The sequence below is a fragment of the Ahaetulla prasina genome, chromosome 1 (genome assembly GCF_028640845.1).
Source record: "Ahaetulla prasina isolate Xishuangbanna chromosome 1, ASM2864084v1, whole genome shotgun sequence".
In the NCBI taxonomy this organism is placed as follows: domain Eukaryota; kingdom Metazoa; phylum Chordata; class Lepidosauria; order Squamata; family Colubridae; genus Ahaetulla; species Ahaetulla prasina.
The window spans coordinates 36,611,640-36,636,251 of record NC_080539.1 but is presented as its reverse complement, the minus strand read 5'-3'; the positions used below and the strand labels follow the sequence as shown (position 1 = coordinate 36,636,251).

Genomic DNA, 24,612 nt, shown 5'->3' with positions numbered 1-24,612 from the left:
TGGCTGTTGTATGTGTTAAAAAATCTGAGCAAAATTCTTATCCCGGATAAGAAAAATGAAAATTTACCATACCTGATATGTATTTGTATAAACTTTTTTTGACCAATAAAAACTTTTTGAATAAGGATATGGTCTAAAATTGAAAAATATCCATGGTTTAGAAAGAAGATGGCAAAAGGCATTTTCACAATCTCATCTTAATGATAGCAGTAAATTATATTCAATTAAGATTGGCAAAACAAAAAGGATCATATGGAAGACTCCGTATGTTATGCAGCTCATAATTAATTCATGAAATATATACTCTACATTTTTAAAATAGGAATAGTGATTACATTCCTTGTCTCAGAGCATCTTTTATCTTTACAATCTAACTGCTCAGCTACAATATACAGCATAATTGCTATAATTACTATACATTCTAGTATCAGTGTTCAGCTTTCTTCTACTAAAAAGCTTCTAAGTTTTACAACTTATCCATGCTTTTATATAATTTATATTTAGTCCTAAGAAATCCTTAAGATATTGCTTTCATTTTGATTTCAGTGTTCTTTTCCTAGTGATTTAAAAACTCATTCTAACCCTCTTTGCAGCCATTGATGTTTCATTAAAAGCATAAGTTACGCATTACCGTATTTCTTCTATTCTAAAGACTTTACAGAGATCACATAGCTAACCTATTGTTTTTATAGAATTATATATTACAATTATTCAACAGATTTACCCTTGAGTCTAGAAATTTTACGGTGCATTCAGAAAGTATTCAGACTCCATTCACTTTTATCAATTTTGTTATGCTGTAGCCTGATTCTACAGTTGTTGAAATTCATTTTCTCATTAATCTATAAGTACCCCATAATGACAAACTGAAAACAAAATTTTAGAAATGTCTATAAATTTATTAAAAAGAAAAAAACCTGAAATATCACATTGGCATAAGTATTCAGACCCTTCACTCAGTACTTTGTTGGCAGCAATTACAGTCTCTTTGGGTATGATGCAACAAGCTTTGTACACCTGGATTAGGGGATTTTCTGCTATTTTTCCTTGCAAATCCTCTCAAGCTCAGTCAGGTTGGATGGCAACCGTCACCACCGTCAGTAGACAGCCATTTTCAGGTCCCTCCACAAATGTTCTAGAGGGTTCAAGTCAGGCCTCTGGCTGGGCCATTCTAGGACATTCACAGAGCTGTCCTTAAGCCACTCCTGAGTTGTCTTGGCTGTGTGCTTAGGATCGTTGTCATGTTTGGAAAGTGAATCTTTGACCCAATCTGAGGTCCTGAAAACTGTGGAACAGATTTTCATTGAGGATATTTCTGTACTTTACTCCATTCAGCTTTATCTCAACACTGATCAGTCTCCCAATCCATGTTCTGAAAAACAGCCCCACAGCATGATGCTGCCATCACGCTTCACTGTTGGGATGGTATTGGGCAGGTGATGAGTGGTGCCTGGTATCCTCCACACATAATGTTTAGAATTGAGGCCAAACAGTTCAATCTTGGTTTCATTGGACCAGAGAATATTGTTCCTCACAGTCTGAGAAACCTTTAGGTGCTTTTTTTGCAAATGCCAAGTGAGCTCTCATGTGTTTTGCACTGAGAGAGGCTTCCGTCTAGCCATTCTGCCATGAAGACCAAATCAGTGAAATATGCAGTGATGGTTGTACTTTTGGATGTCTGTCCCATCTCCACACAGGATCTCTGGAGTTCAGTCAGAGTGACCATTGGGTTCTTGGTCACCTCACTTACTTATTTCTCCCCTGATTGCTCAGTTTGACTGGGCCACCAGCTCTTGGAAGAGTCCAGGTTGTGCCAAACTTCTTCCATTTGAGAATTATGAAGGCCACTGTGCTCTTAGGAACCTTCAGTGCAGCAGAAATTTTATTGTAGTCTACCCCATATCTGTGTCTTGCAATAATCCTGTCTCCGCACAGGCCTGCTGGAACGAAGGAATTGCCGCTGCTCTGCTCCACGCCTCAGCTGATCAGTGCCCAGCAAGGTGTGAGGCAAGGAGCCGCTTTCAGAGCGGCAAGGAAAATTGTTTAAATTAATTTGTAGTTCTCCTTGAATACACTGTTAATTAAAGTCCAAGCAATGGAGCTAACAATGTTGTAGTCTCTCTAGGCTGACTGAGTTAACAAACTGGAGCTCAACAGGAAGGAGGATGCGTGGCTAAACAAATTCCAGCTCAGTCTCAGGCCAATCAAACGAAGCTAATACCCATTGCTTGGACTCTCTAAGTAATGCACAGGAGAAAACTATGTTTAACTTAAGAGTGCTTTATAAACCTGTTCCATATGGCTAATTTAATATAAAGAACATAGTACAAATTCAAAACATACTTCTGGATAAGCAGGTTGTGCTAACAGACATTTCTAGCTGTGAAGGCTAAATACTTGATTTTCAAGTCATCTATTTTAATATTCTGTTATAATTCATGTAGCATCTATATTACCACAAGTTTCTTTGAACTAATAGACTGTCTCCCATTTAGATATGTTGTTATATCAACAATATACAATAACAGAGAAAGATTCTAAGAAAAAAAAGTTAGATAATATTGAGGTAATAGACCTTAATGATCAAAATAAGTCTATTGTACATTAGTACATATCATAAAATAAGATTGTGTAAATTTAGTATACATGTTCAATAAAACTGTAATGTCCCTTAAAACACATTAATTTAAAGCCCTCATTTATGTATTATATGAAGTGATACATTTCCACAATCACCATGAATGGAAGAATGGAATGGAATGGAAGAAGTTCTGTCTAAATAGTGGGTATTAGTTTACTTCTCTACATCACGTTATTAGATAAATAATTCCAAGCATATCAGAAGGACCTTATGTAGAATAATTATTTTGGTCAATCACATATTTTTACAGTATATTCATTTAACAATGAAAAATATACTCAATTGCCCTGCTGCACACAATACACATGTTCATCTTTAACTTGTTAGCCACCATTCTTTCCCTCCAAAGTAAAGGTAGTGTGAATGAAACGCCATGAAATCAAGGAACAGATTATTAGGGGTCCTTGGTGCTCTCGGAGTTTTCTTGTAGATGTTTCATTACCCAAACTAGTTATCATCATCAGTGCTAATAAGTTTGGATAATAAAACATCTGTAAGAAAACAAGCAAGCTCAGGGAACACCAAGGACCCATCATTTCAGCCCTGAGCTACAAATATTCTCCTTTATTGGAACATATTATTATTTTAAAAATAAAAAACCCTCTGCCTGCATACCTATCAAATCCAGAATTCAATAAGCAAGAACATTATATGAGGCAGCAAATCAGATTGCCAAAATGGCAAATTAGCATTAGATAAAAAAAAAATTAAGTGCTTCGCAAATGGAACTGATTTTAAATCAACAGAACAATAAACCATTTCCTATATGCTAATCATCTTTCACAAATTTAACTTTATACATGCTATTTAACCCTACTGGATAGAAGAAAGGACACATTTTATAAATTTACAGATGTGGGACCTTTCAAATCGGAGCACAAATCCATTTCTGTGAGAAAACTATAAGCTAAAATTTACTATAACCAAGAATATACCTGTGTGCCTGATTCACTGCTCCTATTTAGTCTTCACTTCACTTAGCAACCATTTGAAGTTATGGCAGACCTCCTGAGAGCTAATTATGACTTCCTTTTAAAATTGCAGTCATGTGATTTCATTTTGGGCAGTTGGCAAATTGCTTGAATTTACAGCCACTCACAGCATCTCATGGTCACATAACCACCATTTTGAGTGATTTTTCCCAGTTTCCAGCACTTTTGGTTTCTGGCAAAAAAACACCCATTGGGGAAAATGGGTCTACTTAACAATCATTGCAAAAAAGGTCAGAAAAACTGGCAAGGTCATGAGGCGACTTGCTTAACAACCACAATTTACAACCATAATTCTGGATTCAATTATGGTTGTAAATCGAGAACTACCAGTACTATTACTCAGATCTTGCAAGATGCACAGAAAAGCAGAAGCAATGGTTCAGTAGATGTTCTTAGTAACACCTCCAATGATTGCACATACACCTAAATGTGTAAGCTAATATTTATCAGAAATCTGCAGGATTTCTAGTATGTGGTAAAATTACCTAGCTAGTTTATTTTTGGTATAGATTTGTAATTTATTCAGGGAGGCTAATTCGTAATTTTTAAATGAGACATGACAAAAAATTTTTTTAACGTGAATTGTTATTATTGTACTGTATTACTGTATATTATATTATAATAAATAAAAACAATTCACTTTAAAACCTTTTTTCCATGCCTCATTTAAAAATCATAAATATACATATTTATTGTATTTATTACATTATATACCACATTTCCCTGAAATTAAGACCCTGTCTTATATTTTTTTGAACCCTGAAATAAGCGCTAGGCCTTATTCCCATGTGCGCAAAAGCCTGATTGGGCTTATTATCAGGGGATGTCTTATTTTGGGGAAAACAAGGTGTGTGTGTGTATAATATACAAATGTAATTTCAGAATTTAAAATGTGTAAAATCAGAGATCTTACATAATATATGTATCTTAATAATAATCTCTTAATTATATAATTGGTAATTATTCTAGATAACCCTTGTCCTATTGGGTTATCATTTCAGAGATCATTTCCTTACCTAAATGGAGAAATAAAATGAGCACAAGTGGGCAACAAAGCAGTGGAAATAGAATGACCTCCAACTTCTTGCCACTTTCCCTGCTGAGCTTCCTTGTGGGAAGCTGATGAGGAGCATCAGAAATCTTCCTTCTCTCCCTTTTCCTTCTGTGTCACAATCTCCCTCCCTCTCTCGAATTCCTGTCAGTTTCCCCATTTACTTTGCTTCTAGAAAGCTTGCAGGAGAAAGTCAGTGGGGAAGCCAGCAGTTGCATGTTTAAGGCCAGCTGGAAGCTAGGTGGCTACAGCTGGGTGAGGGCAAGAGCAAGGAAGTGCACAGAGGATGGGTATCAGGAATGGTATGTTGGGTGCATAAAAGGCACTGTGTGCATTGGGAAGGGTATGTGGGTGTGTATCATAAATGCCCCATGGGTTGTAGAGTGTGCACAGCAGGTAGCGTAAGTTAAGGATGCTTGCGAATGTATAAGAGGTATTGTGAAAGTTGCACAGGGCATGTGATATGGGTTAAGAAGATGGCAAGGTTATGTGAGAAGTGCCACAGGCAGATTGAGGATGACACATGGGAGAAGGGGAGCCCAAGAGGTGTTGCATGGTTGGGCAAGATCTGTGGGGGCACTGTTGGTCAGGAAAGGTGCTTAGGAGAAAGGTGCAAGAGATGCTGCATATGTTAGGGAAGGCACATGGGAAGAAGTGTGGCTTGGAGCAGCACAAGTCAGGGCAGTACACAGGGGTGTATGGGCTGGGAAGAACATATGTGTATGTGTGGTTCCTTCCTCCCTCTTCTTCCCCCTTTCCCAAAAGGCAGGTAAGTGGCAGGTAAGTGGCTGCTGCTGGTTAAGGGAGGGAGCAAGGGATTGAGAGACTGGCTGTGAAATTCATGGAATGTTGAAAATGAAAATCACACATCCAAAGCAGCAGGCAGTCACTGAAGCAGCCACAACTTCTTCAAATTCTTTCCCTCTTGAGCAGGGAATGAATTCCCTTTATAGCAAGGGTGTCAAACTCGATCAGGTCACGGGCTGGACTGTGATGTATCACAATGTTTTTTTTTGCCTTTGCAGAACTAGGGCGGGCATGGCCTGCGTGGGCCAGGCCACCAGTTTGAGTCAGGATTCCCAGATTTTGGATGCATTCTGTAAGTTCACCTATCTGAGGTAATTTGGTTCAAAAATTGTTGCCCTGAGATGCACCCCAGGATAAAGAGTTGTCTTGTCACCCCATGACAAGAGTTTTATTATTATATAGTCATTACGTGAGATGAATGATAAGATAAATAAATATAGAGTGATACCATATTGCTAGTTAGTATATGGCCAACAAAGATGGATATCATCTACACATATTCTTCTACCTTAAAACTTTTAAAACAAAAATCATGAATTACAACTTTAATTGTAGAAAATATATTTGGATACATATACACACAGATGCCCATTAATAAAGAATTCAGTAAAGATCAAGATATATACCTAGACAACAGATTTTTCTCACCAAACACTAAATTTGTTTTTGTTTATTCATAGTTTCTTATAGAAATGATTTCATACATAGATAAAGAAAATTTTTGTTTTAAATGATACTAAGTAAAATACTTTACTTACAAAGAAAAATCTAGAAGTTGGACTTTGGCAGTACAATTAATCCAAAGGACATTACATTGGTAAATCACTGAAATTTGGAACTTAATGATTATCCTTTCCCAAAGTACAAATTAATCATTGCTAAAGACAACCAGCTAGTAAAAATACTGCTTTAAGTTACATCTGTTTTGTTGTTCCAATTCTAACACATAGAGATAGAAATGTCAAAAATATACTTAGACTTACACTAAGTGCATTGTGAAGTGAAACTTAAAAAATCCCTTTGAAGTATGAAAAGCATTTTAGTGACATATTTTGTCACAAATAAGCAAGAAACCTAGCCACTGGAAACAAAAAAAACCACCCAGTTTAACAGTTAGCCATTATTGTAATGCAGGTAGTCCTTGAGTTAGGACCACAATTGAACCCAAAATTTGTGTTAAATGAAACATTTGTTGAGTGAGTTTGCCTCATTTTACGACTTTTCTTGCCACAGTTAATTGAATCATTGCATTTATTAAGTTAGTTAAGTGAATCTGGACTCCCCATTGACTTTGCTTATCAGTAGGTCGCAAAAGCTGATCACAGGACACTGCAACAATCACAAATACGAACAAATTGCCAAGCATCTGCATTTTGATTATGTGACCATTGGGATGCTATAACTGTCATAATTGTGAAAAACAGTTGTCACTTTTTTCAGAGCCATTGCAACTTTGAACGATCACTAAATGAACTGTTGTTAAGTTGAGGACTACCATAATTAAGTATGTTAATGAGGATTAGTGAAGCCGATATGAAATTTCTGTTTTTTTCCAATATAAAACCATATGCATTAAAAGTACCTAAATGGATATTCTATATGGTTAATATTCTTACCAGAAACATAGGGGTTAGCAATATTAATTTTCTCCATTACATATTAAAAATGTGTAATTTGATTAGCAGAACAAAAATGAGTACATCTGCAACATTGCCTTTTTTGGCAGAAGATTCCTAGACAGTATAACTTTATGAGGATACGAAAAACAAAAAACAAAAAAGGCAGACTTTATTAATGTTATGCAGTTCTGTAACTAAGACACTTTAGAAGTTAAATGATGATATTGCAAACAGAACACAATACTCTAAAGCAATACAAGAAATCTGAGAGGGGAAACAAGTATTGATGTTTATTGCACTTAGTGCAGATACTTAGTGCAATACTTAATTTCATATAAAATTCAGGAACTGGAATTTTAAAGCTTAATACCCTGTTTTCCCCAAAATAAGACTTCCCTTGATAATAAGCCCAATCAGGCTTTTGAGCACATTGCAATAAGGTCAAGTGCTTATTTCAGGGTTCAAAAAATATAAGACAGGGTCCTATTTTCAGGGAAACACGGTATCAAAACATGAAACATATAAATTTGCTTTGTGGATAACTAATAAAAATAGGTATCAACTTCATAGAAGAGTATACAAAATTATGTACTTACCTGTCCTACAGAGTTAATTGTTCTGCCAAGCCTAGTAATCCCTATGTTTCATTTAATTATTATATTAAACGTTATTTCTCACCCTAATTTTGTCCACAAGGTTCTCAATTCAGGTGCAAAAAGATATTTAAGATCACCTGCACTTGTCTATCATTCCTTAAATGAAGCATGTATTTTCTTGGAATTATATCACAATTGTAAAATGCATTTGGTTTAAGGCGCTGCAGAAAGACGTTATGTGCTCACACTCATGCACTCCAAATCAGTTTTTTACCTTTGAATCTGTATAGCCCTAGTTTTAGACTGTTAATATAGAAAACTCAGGGAAGCATGGTAAGTTCTTACCAAATGAAAATTGTCACACAATGGACTATAATGTTGTATAACAGGGGTATCCAAACTTGGCAACTTTTAAGGCTTGTGGACTTCAACTCCCAGAATTCCTCAGCCAGCAAACCAAAGCTGGCTGAGGAATTCTGGGAGTTGAAGTCCACAAGTCTTAAAAGTTGCCAAGTTTGGACATCCCTGTTGTATAATAAATATAAAAGAACCATATAATCATAGTATTCATCCAACCACTTCAACTGTGCAAAGTTTGCATGCTCTGGAGTCCTTTGTCAAAGGAGCTTGGAAACACATCTCTGTAACAGTGCCTGCCCTCTGAAGAGAAGTTCCCCCAAAACTCGAATTGCCTTCAGTTATTCAAAAGAGCAGTGACGCCCTGGCTCTTCACCTAGGCCTTCAAAGTAGAGAATGAGACTCCTTGCTTTATTCCATTGGATCTGTCACTCTTGCCATCTTTTATTGTAATTTCTTGGGTGTTGTGAGCCACCTTGAGTCATTGGGAATTGGGCAGCATACAAGTTTAATAAATTACTATTATATTTATAATGGTAAAGACTATTTGAATGAGACTTGCTAATGGCAGATGTAATAGTATAGTCTCAACAGCAGTTTGTACAAATAAAAAAAAATCTATTATTTACAGTTTTACCCTGAAAGTAATTAAACCAGCTGGAATTTGCCAGTTTAACAAAGCAAACTCAAACTGTTCTGGATATCCTGCATTTCATTGAAACAAAACTCAACACAGATTCAAGTGTGTTGGCCATAGAAACTAGCAGAGGAACAAACCTCTTAATCTGAAAAACACTGTGCAACGCACTATTAAGACAGCAAAGAAATACTGAAAATGTAATTCTTTGCTATTATATTTATTATTTATTTCTTCGCTTTGTGTGTCACCCATCTCCTCTAGAGGTGACTCTATTATATAGAGGTCATAATAAAGTCCTGCAATAACACTCAGACAAACATGATATAGGAGATAGTGGCTCCTATAGCCCACATCTTCTTTGTCTCTAATTCACCTGAAATATTTCCAACTCCCCAATAAAGCTCAAAACCTCTCCTTCCTACCCAGCACCTTTTGCTGTTTAGACTGTAGAGGTCTCTCATAATCATAAGTCACATGGTGGTCATATAATCAATGCCCATCTCCTTCCTCTTACATACATAGTTGGGAGAGGTGTGGTCCACAATCAATTTAAATTAATGTCTTTTACCTGTCATTTCCCTTGGACTACTACCATATATTTAAAGCAATCTTTTGGCAATCTGGTAAATAAAACGCAAACATAATAGAACATGCAGATTGAACTCTCAGCAATCCTAATACCTCTAGTGATACCCTCACTTCAAATCCCGGCAATATATTCTTCTAAAGTTATGCACTGGAATCTAGTGGTTTGATATATTTATTCAACTGATTATATTCAATATAATCTCTATCAACTGCAACTTCTCCAGGTTTCAGAGAGGAAACTTTCCAAACCACACTTCCTACATGTAAAGACTGTGCACTAGTGGCTTATCATTCCTTCTGCAATATACAAGGATTTTGTATAAGTAGTTTTCATTGACCAAACTTTACCCATTCTATTTGCAAGTATACAGAAACATGACTATCTGACCAGCAGACTTCATTTTGAACAAAGGACATTCCCGTATTTTTCTGACAAGGTGCAAGATTTTAGCATTTGTTTAAGTTCTTCCCAAGTGCTATGTAGATATAATTTGAAAATATTTAAATGTATCTAAAAGTTCTAAATTAAATAAAGGTGATGTTAGTATTGGACACACTAGAAACATATAAATTATAGGTATATTTATTATCCCCAAACAGAACAAACAACTTTCACCTGCTGGATATTCTCTGCATTAAAAAGTATGTATAATCTATATTATGAACAAGAGTTTTCATTATTCTTCTTCTAAACATAAAACATTTTCATCCTACCTTTGTTATTTTTATAATAATTCAAGGCAGCGAACGTATCTAGCATTCCTTCCTTCAAAGTAATTCAGCTATCTTTCATGCTTAAGACGAACCCAGAACTTTCAGTTTCTTGGCATCTAGAATCGCCAGACCAAACTGGTCCTCTATCTTCTATTTATCATTTCAGTAATAATTATGTTCATATGAAGGATTTACATAAGTAAATGAAAAACACATACAAATAGTTTCAAAAAGTCCACTTCCAGTTTACAGCACGTCTTGTCTTAGTCTGTAAGGGGTATCAAACTTGCGTCATTGTGTGACGTATCAGGACTCCCCCCCCCCTTTCACTAAACTGGGTGTGGATGTGGCCAGCACATGATGCATCCGGCCCATGGACTGGGAGTTTGACAGCCTTGGTCTATACTATAAACTCAATTTTTTATTTAGTGTAGCATTTGAATTAAGTTTTTATGTAAGGACAATAACTAACCACTGTTCATTCTGGTATCTCTTCCACTAGCTTGCTGGATCACACAACATTACATTACACTGTATAACATTGTAATGTAGATATTTATATCAGCCCCAGTCCTTCTGCTCTAACTTCAATTAATCAAGAAGCCAGACTAAATACCAAAAATTGATATTATATGCAAGATAGCAAGCAGGTTTTTTGGTATAGCACTGAAGTCAGCTCATTTAATAGAATCAGTCAATATAGGAACTTCCTGTTTAACAAGAACCCCTTAACTAATATTCTGCAAATATCAACTCTACCTTTCCCATAACTTAAAGGGTAACACTGGGATATGGTGGCTTAAGAAAACAACGTAGTTGTTTTGGAGGGATTGCTAGCTTGTGTCTCCAAAACACTGGAAAATATGTGGCTCAGTTTTAATCAACTTTTTTTTTGCACACCAGTAATTTCTAAAGCAACTATTCTTGACATTTCTTTTACAAATTCATTTTTCAATGTTAAACAGTTGTCTTAACATAGGATGGTATGATGTAAACAAGTGTTCCACTGAGGACAGGTGAAGGAGAAAAGAAGAATGAAATCAATCATTACCATTTACTACACACATGCTTTACAAGTAGACCTGGAGCTTGCTTATCACAAATACAAATGGCAACTAGCTAATGAGAGAGTGATAGGTATGAATATTCACATTAGATTAGACTGAGTAACAATACTCATTTGAACTCTTATGTTTTTCAGACAAATTGAAACTCAGAAGCAACACTAAACTTCGTAAGTAACTGTTTTATTCCAATTAACATCATCAATCCGGTATTATATTATGATAAGATTCCTGTGACCTAATGCATTGAGATTAGCTAGTTAGATATGACAGATCATACAAGAGTAGAAAAGACTATACAATAATTAGAAAAAAAAGAACCATGTGAGATCGACATTTTAAAGAATTATGTTACCAATCAATCAGAAAAAGTCTCTACCTTCACATTGGTTTCTTGGAAGAATCTTCCACCTTGTTTTTATCACATTTTCCAAGATCTGCAGGCCATAATACTGAAAATTGGAGAAGTGAAATATGTGAATATACTGGAGTTAACAACAACTTTCAGGATTCTCATTTGAGCTGACATCATTCACACTTTATTAAGATTATGTTGATCAAAAACAAATCTATCACCCATTTACTAGTTTTTTCCATGCATTTTCCTCATTTTTCCTTTGCTAGTCTAAAGCCCTGCTGTTTGGTCATGATCACACCAGAGGAGAGCAAATAAAGAATGTTTTGGGAAGCCAAATTAATTATCTTTAGGGGAGAAAATCAGCAGTCAACAAAAATCATGGCCTAAACGACTGTTTATAGCTTCCAAATATACAGCCAAGTTTAGCAACTTGGATGTTTATGGGCTTTCTGTCATTTGAATTGTTAAGACTAGGGCTTAACATTAAATCCAGTAACACCTTCAGGAAAATGTGCTTCCTAAGAATTAATTGGTGTGTTTCTTAAAGAACAGCAAGACAATTCAAGTTTATTTCAAGGTACAATAATCTCTCCCCTATAATAGCCATATCTATAGTTTCAATTTTAACTTTTGTATTCAGTCAAAAGTTCACCATTTCCATATATACGTTGAGGTTGTTTTACCTTCCAGGTAAGCCTGCCAACACATGTTTTGAAACCAATGCATTTGTAGGGAATGAAAATTCTTCAACCCATTTTATTCCTTTTATCTCAGCATAAAAATATTCAATATGACCTCTATTATAACTTGCATAGAAATAGAAATATATTTAAAGAAATAGCACAGGAGAGGAGGAAAAGGGGTCAAAGAGTTGCTGATAGTGAGAAGATGGGAGGCAATACCTGAAAGGCAAAATTAGGCTTCAGTAACAAGATGGCTGGTCAAGATTTGGCCAAGAATAAAAGTTCTTCAATACTGTTAGTGTCTATATAGAATAGGGTAATTTTAATTTCAGCCAGAGGTATCATGTAAGATAATTTTAAATGAATAGCACAATGTAGACTGTCCCAAACTACACTGTGTTTCCTGCAAAAGTTTTTGAGACTTGTTTTTAGCTCTTCCTACACTCCCCCCTCCCCCCAGCAAAGTTTATTGTTTAATCTCTTTCGGAACTAATAAGCTATTCTACTTCCAGTGCAGAAGGTGATAAAACACTTTAAATAGCTGCAATCTGAAATACTATAGTTATCTATGAATGTTGGGGCAACATATTATCTATAGCAGTGGACTGTTGCTTGCTGTTTCTTTAGCAGGCCTCTCATTTTAGAAAAAACAAAGAAAAAACATAACTACATCTAAAACTGAACAGCAGGTTGCTTTCTTGGCAATCAGAACTGATGCCAAAGTAACAGCAAGCAAATCTCTAGCAATTTGCAATTCTCTTATTTCTTCTTCCTATTCCACAATGCATGCAACTTCTTTGTACTGCAGCCTAAATCTTAAATGAACAAACATTTCTATAGAACAGTGCTGGCATTCATGAAATAACAGCATCCAGAGCAGCCAAAGCACCAGACATGAACAACAGAGTGTCATGACAAGACTTCACCTGTTATGATGATTCCCTCTAATCAAAATTGTACAGTAGATACCAGTGCAAGTATCTTTCTTGTTTTAATATTAGTTCCACTTCTCTTAAGACTAATTGGTTTCCAACAATAATTTCTGTCTCCGGAGAGGATACCCATCAGGGTAGCTGGTTACAGATCTAGGAGTTTCAGAAACAAGTTTTCAAATATTGACTACCACACCGATACACAAAAAGCTGAACAGTTTTTACAGCTCAAAAGTATAGCCACCTCAATGCCATCCTGCAGCAAGATCCTAGAGACATAGAATGGCAGGAAGTATTGCTTTCTTCTTAATGATACAGAAAGATGTTTAGAATATCTCATGAACAGACTTCTGTTTCCCAAAATTTCACCCAATCATCTGGGGCACTAAGAGTGCACAGGTATAAGGCTATTATCACACTACTCCATTCCATGGAAGCTGCTTAGGAGTTATGAGTACGTATGCATATAAAGCATGGGTATTTAGCTAAGGCATCCTCTCAAAGTATCTACAACTGATCACTCTAACACTAAGGACTTATTTACAAGAAAACTACATTATATGCCCTTTCCCGGCTCACATGATTAATGCAACTTTAGTTCAAATTATTCAGAAAAGCCCATAATACTATATTTTCATGTAGCCTGGAGGATGGTACTAGTATCTTTCACAAATGCACAATTAGTTACATATATGCAAAGCAGGGCAAGCAGATAGGCAAGCATGTTTTTCTTTACTTTTGTTATGCAAGTTTTTACACCTAGTTCTAAAAATTAACAGAACTGGGGTTTTTTTAGTAAAAAAATCTCCAATGCCTACAATCGCTTTAAAATGTTTTCAGGCCTAACTACAAAAATTTATGCACATAAAATTGCTAGCTGTAAAACATACTCTACTGTATGTTTCTCCAGGTCTCAAAAACATTTTCAAAATAAACGATAAAACGTAATTACAAAAGATGGGACAGAAATAGCAGATTGACAAAATAATGTATCATGATCCCCATGGCAGAAATTTTTATGGGTCACTTATTCAATGTACCAACCCATTCCCTCCCACCACCCAAGAAACCAAAACAAGGAAAAAAAGCAATTGATGAACAGAATTCAGTTAAAGGGAATCAAAAGGGTAGACCTTGTGGAGGCCTGCCGTCAAAGCCTAGCTGTGTCAGTTGCACAGGAAGACACCCCTTTTCTTCCTATTACAAGCAATCAACATAATGGAACATTATGATTAATATCAGGTAGTGTTAACAGCTTTAAGAAAAAAAATGACTGCATAAAAGCCAAATGTCATAGTGCATAAATTTAGCACCAAATCATTTGCAATTTATGTAAATTGAAGAATTCTTTACCTGTTGCTTTCTTTCTGTTCCTCTAATCATCTCATTTTTCACAAGACAAATTTGTGTTTTAAAAAATACTGTTGATAAATCAACTTAAACATTAGTAATGTCTGTGAGTATAAAAAGCAAAGTTTACCAGGCAAGCAAACAGGCAAACATGGTTACTTAAATTTAGTACTTTGAGGAAGTTCTTAACCTTGTCCTAAAATTTACGAAGCCTTTTTAAAAAAAATAAGACTTTGATAAATATCATCCAAATTCTGTAAGAACTATTTGGAGCATGGCTGTACATTATCTAGAACAAGGTATAGCAAAGTATATGTGTGTGCACACAAAGAACATGGCCATGCACATGTTTCTTCAGCTATATGACAACCACTTTAACATGTTTGACAATTTATATTTAAACCTCTAAATTTTCTAGATCAAAAACAACTGCAGAAGGCTGAGAAATGTCCACTACAGCCAGCCACTATTCTGATGATATGGCTTAACCGTATTACAAGTACGTATAAATTGTATTTAACAGAAGAAAGCATCTGGGGTGCCTAGCCTGTTTTAAACTACATGGAGTAATACCAATGTAAAAAAAATTGAGGAACATACTTGCCCTCAGTTATGTGCATATGGCTTTCATTAATATAAATGAAAGCCAAACACAATCTTAACATGATACAGCTATAAAATGTTAATACACTCAAATCTGTTCATATTCAAACCATAATTTTAACACCAATCCCATGTGACTCAAATTCTCAAGCCTTTTACAAGAAAAAGTAACCAATAACCTCATGGAAATACCATGTGATAGTATAGGGTTAAGTTAAAGAGATTTGTAGGAACAAGCAAAAAAAAATTAAACAAACACTAAATCTAAAAATTGAGATACCTTCCTCAAAGTCTGAATGGAAGAAAGAAAGAACTCAATTAGAAATCATGTACTTACTTTGGTGTTCATATTCTGAGAGAATTCCAAAATAGTATCAACTCTTGTCCATGCATCAGGGTGTTCCTTTAAGTGAGTCAAGACTTCCTGTGCCATCCTTTGCTAAAAAGTTAAGACACAAATAATTAATACCAAGTACTTGCATAAGTAATTTCAGAATAGTTTTACCTAGATTTCAAATAGCGAAGACACAAGGACTAGTCATTAAGTTCCAAAATCACAGATTTTAAGATAGAAGTTAATGTATTCTACAGTGCTCTAGTTAGCAAAAAAGTTGCATCAGGAGACCAGTATTTTCTTGTAAATGGGGAAACTAATATTTAATCACATATAACACTTTATTAAAGTTCTGAAAAAAATAAACTTCTGAAAACACCCTTTCTGACAAAGAAACATCTCTATAGTTCTGACTGTAACTTGAAAAGCAAAACTGCAAATATCTACTCACAACACATTTTGTGAGATAGATATGTAACAGGATGCTCTTAAGATTCAAACTATGAACCTACAATGTGAATGCAGGTAAGTAGCAAAGTAAAGTTTTGTAGTCAGAGGTCCCAAATACAAAATATAAAAACTTTGATTGTCTCTTGGACTTATAAATTCTAACACATTGGATATTATTCTACAACTTGATTGAACAGTGCAAAATGAATTTTAAAATATTAATTCCTCCATTTCTATTCACTATCATAAATATCAAAGAATGTTAATTGAGAAAAAAATTCCTTAGTCCTGAACATGAATAATATGCCAAATAATCAATTAGCAAATGTATGTTTTGCTTGGCTCTGGGCAGCATGCAAATTGAAAACCAAAGAAACAACAACAGAAAAGGAAAATGGTCATCCTGATGTAACAGACGTAACAATCCTCACAAAGATAGCTCACTGCCCATCCTAGCCCAAGTTTGAAAACTAGCCAGACCTTCAAGCCCTATTATAGAATTGGGGATATTCAATTTTCCAGGTGGATACTGTTCCAAAGGGCACATAGTGCAATGAAGAAATGTTGTCTGGGTACATCAGATACTTAATGAATGGTACCCTAAGCATGTGACTGTCTGAGCTTATACCATGAGAGAGAGATGATTCTTCAAATATCTAGGCCTTATAAAGGGCCCTTAGAGCCAGCATTTTGAATTGCATCCGGAAAACTAATGGAAAGTAATACACTCACAAAACAGAGGTGGATGGATATACTGTGGCATTGCCCTATCTGTTTGTACCACCACTCTGGAACAGTGGAAGCTTCAACTAATTTCCAACAGCAGTCCCAAATAAAGTGCATAGCAATGTACACATGAGAAGTAACCAAGACCTAAGTGATTGTAAGAAGTAAAAGGTATAATTGGCACACAGACAGATTTGTACAAAGGCTTTCCTATCAACAGCTGCTCCTGCATTTCAAGCAGAAGCTGAAAATCCAGCTTCCTGAACTGCATATCTGTTCCATGTGGGGAACTGCAATCCCATTCAGAAAAAGAAATGGAAAATCCCTGGATCTTTGAGGGTCAGATACCCTATAACAACCCTAGTTCTGCTAGGGTTGGTTTCAAGTCTGTTCCTCCTCATCTATATCTCCACTGCGTCTACAAACTAACAAAATCTTGAAAGCCTCATGCAGTCACCCAGGGATCAAGATATACAATTGAGCATCATCAATACTGATGATGCCAGACACTGTGATAACTGATACCCTCACCCTGTGATCTTATATAGATTTTGAATCCAGGACACCCTGTAGATTGAGAACTTTGGACTTAATTTCTCCCCACTTATCAAGCCAAAGAGAAAGGAGAATCCCCACAATATAGTACCTCCAACACTTAATCTTATTAGTTGGTTTCAAAATACTATGATCAATTGTATCTAAGACAGCTAAGAGACCCAAGACAGCCAAGATGGTTGCACCATTCTTTTTCAAGCTATGCCAGAGATCATCAAGTATGAGCTATGCCATCTCAATTCTATGTCTTGGTATGAAACTTAACTGTAGAAAGACCAGATAATCATTTTCCTCTAGGACCACAGCCAACTTTCATCCAAAAGGGAAGGTTGAAAATTGGGCATTCAGAACTATTGGATCCAGTGATTATTTCATTAGAGGGATCATTGCCTCCTCCAAGACTTCCCTCAGAGAGGAAATCACCACCAGAGAGACCTAACTACCTCTTCCCAGGAGGCCTTCACTAACAAAGGACAAAAATCTAACAGGTGGCCAGGGTAACTAACCCAAAATTCATGTCTATTTTCTCAGGAGTTACAGAATCAAATTCTTCCCAGGTAAGTGAGTAGGAACTTGTCTCATTCACTACTGGATCACACAAACAATAACACTAAAAGAATGATCACCAAAAGTTTAAGTAACCTATTGGCCTTCCAGTTCAAGTACTGTGATGCAATCTGTACTGAACATGGGCATCAACAGATTATGTTAACAAAAACTCTCTCTAAAGTGTTCTGATTCTATTATTATAGTACAGGTAGTCCTCAACTTAAACCACAATTGAGCCCCAATTTGTTAAGTGAAACAGTTGAGTTTTGCCCCATTTTATGACCTTTCTTGCCACAGTTGTTAAGTGAATCACTGCAGTTGATAACTTAGCACCCCGGTTGTTAACCGATCACATGACTTTGGGACACAGCAATGGTCATATGAACCAGTTGTCAAGCATCTGAATTTTAATCACATGATCACGGGGATGCTGCAAAGGTCATATCTGAAAAACTGTCATAAGTCACATTTTTCAATGCAGTTGTAACTTTGAACAGTCATAAACTAACTGGTGTAAGCTGTATATTATTATTGCAATATTCCTACTTCCTCAGGTCGCTTTGCTACAAGTCAAGCTACAAGATCATTCTTAAAGAGAACAACTTGTTTCTTCCTTTGCAGATTTGAGTATACTTAAATCCCTTAATGGATATCTAATTTCCAATCATGTACTCTACCTGGGCTCCTTCTCCATGATACAGGCAGTTCACCACATTATCCAACAGATTTATATCCAACTTCTGGTTGAAATCCAGCAGCTGCCGTGCTGCATGGTCTGCTAACATTGTCATAATTGCTGGCATAGATTACTGAAATTGAAAAAAAAAGCACAAATCAAGTGAAAAATAATTTTAAATTTTCAAATATTCAGCAAGGTATTTTACAAAGATGACATTTTAAAGAATTTATGACTATGAAATATCTGAAAGGACCAAAATTCAATTCCAAATTATAAATTTTTTAAATGGGATAACAGAGGGGTTTCCTCTCAGCAGCTAGGCTGGCACAAATACTAGAATGATTGGTGGACAGGTTTTGTTTCAAGGCATTGTTGAACCAGGCCATAAAATTAAATCATAACACAAGATTGTTTGAACACTGCATGTTGCATGAATACATTGATGACCCAGTTACTGAGGGAAACTGAAGTCTCTTCAATGTTATGTTCTTACAAAATAAATCAATAAACATTATACCCAAAATTAAGTTTGAATTTTAGTAATCTACCTTTATTGTAAATATTTGTATTGATAAATAATGCAATTCATTTTTAGTGGAATCGAAGTGCAACACCTTTCGAAAACTAGAGGGAATTGCAAGATTTGCCTTCTTTGTAAGCTTACTAAAATGATCAGCAGTTGGAAACCTGTTGCCTGTTTAACATATTACCTTTAAGAAACCCATGATTCCCATTCCCAACTTTTAAAGGAAGAATCATATATGTGTATACTAACCCTACCCTATGCAAAAGTTCTACTTAAATTGAATAGGATATGTTCCCAGATTAAATATGGGTAATAGCTTTCCTCTGATGCCCACCAGAAATATGGGTTACAATGCCTACTAAATATTGTCACTTGATTATAACTGATTGAGGATGAAGGAATTGTAGTTCAGCAGATTTCAGAATACTAGATTGGAAGGACTGTGTTTATGACTGAGCCTTACCTATGTTCCAGTGGTTCATATTATTTTGGAAATAGTCCCATTAATATTTTCTATTGGAATCCATAATATAAATGTGAAAAGAAATAATAGCTAAACAGATAATGATTATGATGAGGTTGTTTTAATTTGGCAAAACAAGGCTGCAATCTCATTCATTCACTCTACACCCCCTCCCCATTGAGTTCAGCAGGCCTAACCTAACACTTTTCTCAAGTATTTAATTCTGTAGTTCTAAATCTCAACAAGCACTATTTCCATTCCCGGTTATACTTTTCTTGAGCAGTTTATATGCACATAGAAACTTTGTAGTGGGCACTTACATGCAATTTCCACTGATGCTTACTTTTCCTTTAAGAAAAATATATTTCCTTAACTAAGTTTGGAGTAGTGGTCAGGCTGGAAACTGAGAGACCATGAGTTTCATCTAGTCCCACCTTAGGCACAAAGTTAGATGGATGACCTTGGCCAGTTACTTTTCTTAGGTAGGAGGCTTGAAAAAGCGTGCCAAGAAAACTGCAGGGCTATCCAGGCAGTCTCAGAGAATTGGTATGACTGAACAGAAGAAAAAACTCCAGTATCACAAGGAATGATGGCTTATAAGAAGCAGTCATATGGTATGATTGCATATTATAAACTTAATCAATGGAATGGAAACATTCTTATCACAGGAGCTTATTAAAATGATGTAGCTGCTTCTAATAGTACAAAAGGGCAAGGGTAGATCACTACTACTGTAAGATCTAGATATTTTAACGATGTTAATGCTGCATATATTTACTAATTACAAAAGGTAATTAAAGTGAAAAAACTCTTAAAATTGCAAGCTTAAAAATTATACATAAAGTTAACTATTCTAATCAGTATATCTAATTTATCGGTAATATGTATACATCTAATAATTTGAAAAGAATACAATATCATTTGAAATAAATTTGGACAACCATCCTTTAATGTTGAGGGTTAGCAAACTTACAATTTAAGAACATCTCTCTCTCTGCACTTCCTTTCTTAATTCCATTAACTTCAATTCAGCATAACCAATTTATCTTTAGTTATCAGTGTGCTGCTACTAAACGTAGCCCTCCTGAAGTTTTATATTTGTTCAAATTAGGTACTTCGTATAAAATCTAGTCAGATAAGCTGTGTAAAATGAAAAACCTTTAACGAAGTCCAAAATATAGTATTTAAGGACTGCAGTCTGCCCCTCCCATAGAGACGTTTCCTCGGAACAAGAAATTAACTTAACAGAAAAATTAGCTAATTAAAGAACTTAAGGCTTAATCAGAAATAGGCCAGTAACATAAACACAGAAACCATACGCACATGGGATACATCCAAGGGAGACCGCTACGTTCACTCTTATACACATACACACACCCATTGGTTAGGCCTTGGCTGCCGCCCTTCCCCAATAAGCAGACACGCCGCAGAACATGCGACATCCACACTACTGACATACAACTAAGCTATAAATTGTTGAGTTTATTTTCAGAATTTTCCCAAGGAGATTTCGTTTTTCAGCACAGATCGGACCACGCAGAGATTATTTCTTTTCCGCCCTAAGACCAGTAAAGAGCACAGCAGGGCCGCTGCAGCCCCTCCCTCCTCTTTCCCTGCTTTCTATACAGGGCCCCCACGTGATCCAGGCGGACGTTTCAATACTGCTGCACGGAGACACACAAAAAATATTTCTGGAAACTTCCACTCCTAATAATTCACAGATAACGCTCATTCTTTTCTCTATCCGGTCCCAGTCTCCCGCCTTGTCCTTCATCTACCTATAAGAAAAGGTCCTCCTTTCATCTCCCGCCAGGCCCTTCTCTCTCCCGCTTACGTTTTAGTATCCAGCTCCAGTTTCCTAACCTACACTTGCTGCTTTGCTCCAGTCCCACCGCCATGCTCCAAGGATGGCCTAGGTTGCTGGAACCTGCTACATTTTCTTTCCTTGTCTGATTACTATTATTTCCGATTTCCCAAGCATCTTCTTTGAACTTCGTCTTGCTCCAAAGCTGGCACCTATTGAAGCCCTATGTCTCTTTGAGATACACGCCCCTTTCTCTTTCTGCTTTCCATGTGGTGCAAGTACAAGTCTTCAAGAACGACCCGCTTATATCTCTATATCTCGAAAATGCTTCGTACTTAGCACTCCCCATTTTTGTTTTCCTTGGAAACGACAAGATTATCACACAGAGTTTACAGTATACAGTTTAGGCCTAGGGGATGAGAACCATTATTTCAAATAAAAACTGAAATGCATTTGAGAATTGCTAAGCATAAAGCAATCTTTCCAGTAGATCTTTTCACATCTAGCCCCTTCCACAAGAGTTCCAGTTGATTTCTCAGGGGATTGCTTTCCTCTACACCCCAACTTTCTTCAGCAAACCCTCTTCCCTCCCTTTCCAATTTAATGTCCCATGCACGTGTTTTCATTAATTGAAAGCTCTCACTTACCTAATTGAGTATCACAACTATTTCTTCTAGAGAGGCAAGTAGTGGAGAGGAGCAGTTAAAAAAAAAAAAAGAAATCCAAGCAAAGCTAAAAAGCACGAGGAGGAGGAGTGAAGAGATCTGTCCAGCCTTCCTTCCTTCTCAACTCCCCACCACACAGATACAAAAGAAAGGTGATCTTTCTCTTTTCATAAGCAGTCCAAAAGTCATTCAAAGCCCACCCACCCTCCCCCCAACTCTCCAACTTACTAACAAATGGGGATGGAAAGGTGAATTACAAAAAAAAAGGGCTGAGAGGACAACAACACACAAATCACTTTCTGCTTCTTAAAGTTACAAATTCGCCCATAGAAAAAACCAGGGCTTGGCCGTCCATTCAAATGTGTACCCAAGATTCACCCCCTTTTCCAACCACCCCGAAAAGACACACAAGGAGGGTGGGGATGCGATCTGATTCAAGGCAAGTTCTTTCACCAGGCAAGAAAGAAGGTACTCTCCACCGGTTTCCCTCTCCCGCCCTTTCCTTAAAACCTTAAGTTGGAGGGGGCGTTTCTACACCCCCCCCTCACATAAACAATACTTCTTATATATTAAAACAGAGCGATTTTAAGGAGACTCCCTTATTCTGGTAAGCAGTCAGGCTGAACACTGAAGTTGAGGGAGATCTGCCAATTTGGGAGGAGGGGGGGAAATTTAGGGGCCTACAACACACCCACACCACGCTCCTTCCCACTCCAAAATTAAAGAGGCGGGGAAGCTAAAAAACGCTCAATTGGCTAGACCCCCCCCCACGTCTGTTTTGGGAGTCCCTAAATTTTTAAAAACTCAGAAGCACTTTTCAACCACCCAATTCTCGGGAGTCAGTCAGACGGCCAGTCTTTGGCTGAAGTGCCTCCCCCTTTCTTTCCTCACGCTCTCACACTGCACGGGTTGCTTTCCCCTCAGTTCATACCTAACCCCGTCCCTTCTATTTTAAACCCCTGCTTCTCCTCCTGCCAATCCACTCCTGCGCTTAATGAACCCCGCTCTGCTTCCTCGCACACGCGCGCCCTCCAGCAGTTCCTCCTCTCTCGCTCGCCCGCCCCTCCCCACACGGTAAAGGCGGCAAAGGAACCGAGTGCGTGGGGCGACTGCTTTTCTTTCTCTCGGACACAATCCCCCCCCTCGCTCTCACTCGCTCTTTCGTTTCCCCCCCGGCTCTCGCTTTCCTTCGTTGCTGCTGCTTCTCCTTCCGCTCTTCCCGCTCCTCCTCCTCTAGTGCCACAGACTCGGAACCGGCTCAAACCGGTTCAGACTGGGAGATTCCATCTCGGTTTAGTTTTCAGCCCATGGCGCCTCCGAGCGTGCGGGAGGGGAGGGGGAAAGCCTCCACCCCAAGCCGCCCTGCCTTCCCATTGGCTCCAAGAAATGACGGAAAGGAGGAGGGAGCTTCAAAGTAGAAGGGGATCCGCATACACTCATACACCATCTAACGGGGTTATAGGCAAATAATAGATCTCGGCGTTTCATTGGTTAACCGGGACATCCATCTTGCTTACACTACCCCTTTCGAACGCGCGAAGCTCTTGTGGGGGAAGCCTAGCTCTTTTCCCCCCTCTCGTTCTTACTCTTTCCGCAGTACAGGAGTGGAGGAGAGTGAACGTACTTAAGTGTAAGAGAGAAGGGAAAGTAGCCGTTTTTTTAATTGGAACAGAAGGACCGTCTCCCTTAATCTTGTCCCGCCCCATCCCCACCTCTATTTCTTCCCGCCTCGACCTTTTTTTTTTTTTTCCATGCCCCAATGTCTTCAAATAGCATTCACGAGGACTGGTTCTATACTTAAGCCTTACCTCTCATTGGGCGGCAGCTTTAGATGACGTCAGGAGGCGAGCTCGAGGCGAAGGAGACCGTTTACGGCAGAGCTCGGGGCGTCGTAATTGAATTGTGAGCGGAAGATGCTGAGGAGAAAGGAGGCGTTGGTCGGGAGACGGGTAGAGATGAAGAGAAGAAGGAAGAAAGGAGAGCTGACTGACTCCCTGCAGTCTAAGAGGCGACGGTTCTTAGCATTTGGAAATTGAGATCACCGTGGAGTGTTCATTTCTTTCTGAAAGAGTTATTACGTTGATCTGCCAAACCGTCGAGGATTCTTGCGACACCTTCATCGTTAATCAGTTTATACCTTAGTCACTAAGGCTTAGCGTGTGAGCGTGGAAAGTGCTCTTTGATTTCGGGCTTTTTGTGTTTACCCATGGAAACAGTTTTCTCAACAGGTACTCTCCAGGAGGATTGGACTACAGACTTGCCATGACTGGCTTATTGGAAATTTAGTTCGAGAATGTGCCATATTTGTATTTTATTTGAATTGCTAGAATTATACCTCACATTTTCCTCAAGAGGTTTTCTTCTGCTCCTTTTCTCCATTTGGTTTCACACGTCTTTATTTTTCTAAAAAAATACTAAACTTAAAATAGTTTAATATTAATATTTTTTGCACGAATAGAACTTTCAAATATGTTAACGATATTAACAAGTACAGAAAACGTTCACTAGTTCTTTCAACTAATATCTGATCATGGGTTGCTAGTGCATTAGGAGTATATAAATACCACCTTGTGCATATTCAGTAAAATTATACCAACTTGCTTAGCTTTACTTTCCCCCTCCCCATCAACTTCTCTATTATGTCTGTTGGCCAACATTGCAGAATCCAAGCTGTCATTGAAAGATTCTTATTTCCCTTATGTGATCTATAAGATCTATAAATTGGCTAGCAATTAATAATAAACTATTAACAATTCTTTGTGCAACTTCTTTAATTTGCTTACATAATAAGGCTAATCTGGGGTTTAATGCAAAATTCCTGTTTTCAAAATCTGCATATGCCAAACATTTTATAAAACCTTTGAAT

At 37.2% G+C, this 24,612-nt stretch overlaps 1 protein-coding gene across 4 annotated transcripts in view; it reads right to left on the bottom strand.

Annotated features, from left to right (window-relative positions):
- Positions 1 to 23,074, bottom strand: part of XPO1 (exportin 1) — a 61,564-nt gene extending 38,490 nt beyond the window's left edge. Inside the window, exons 1-4 of one of the 4 annotated variants that reach the window (XM_058164849.1) lie at positions 22,900 to 23,074; positions 18,287 to 18,418; positions 15,333 to 15,434; positions 11,449 to 11,521 (exon numbers count right to left, since the gene is read on the bottom strand). In XM_058164849.1, the coding sequence (XP_058020832.1) occupies positions 11,449 to 11,521; positions 15,333 to 15,434; positions 18,287 to 18,412 (301 nt within the window). In that variant the 5' untranslated portion in view covers positions 18,413 to 18,418; positions 22,900 to 23,074. The other 3 variants (XM_058164847.1, XM_058164848.1, XM_058164850.1) reach the window with 3 other exon arrangements.
- Between the last annotated feature and the right edge of the window lie 1,538 nt (positions 23,075 to 24,612).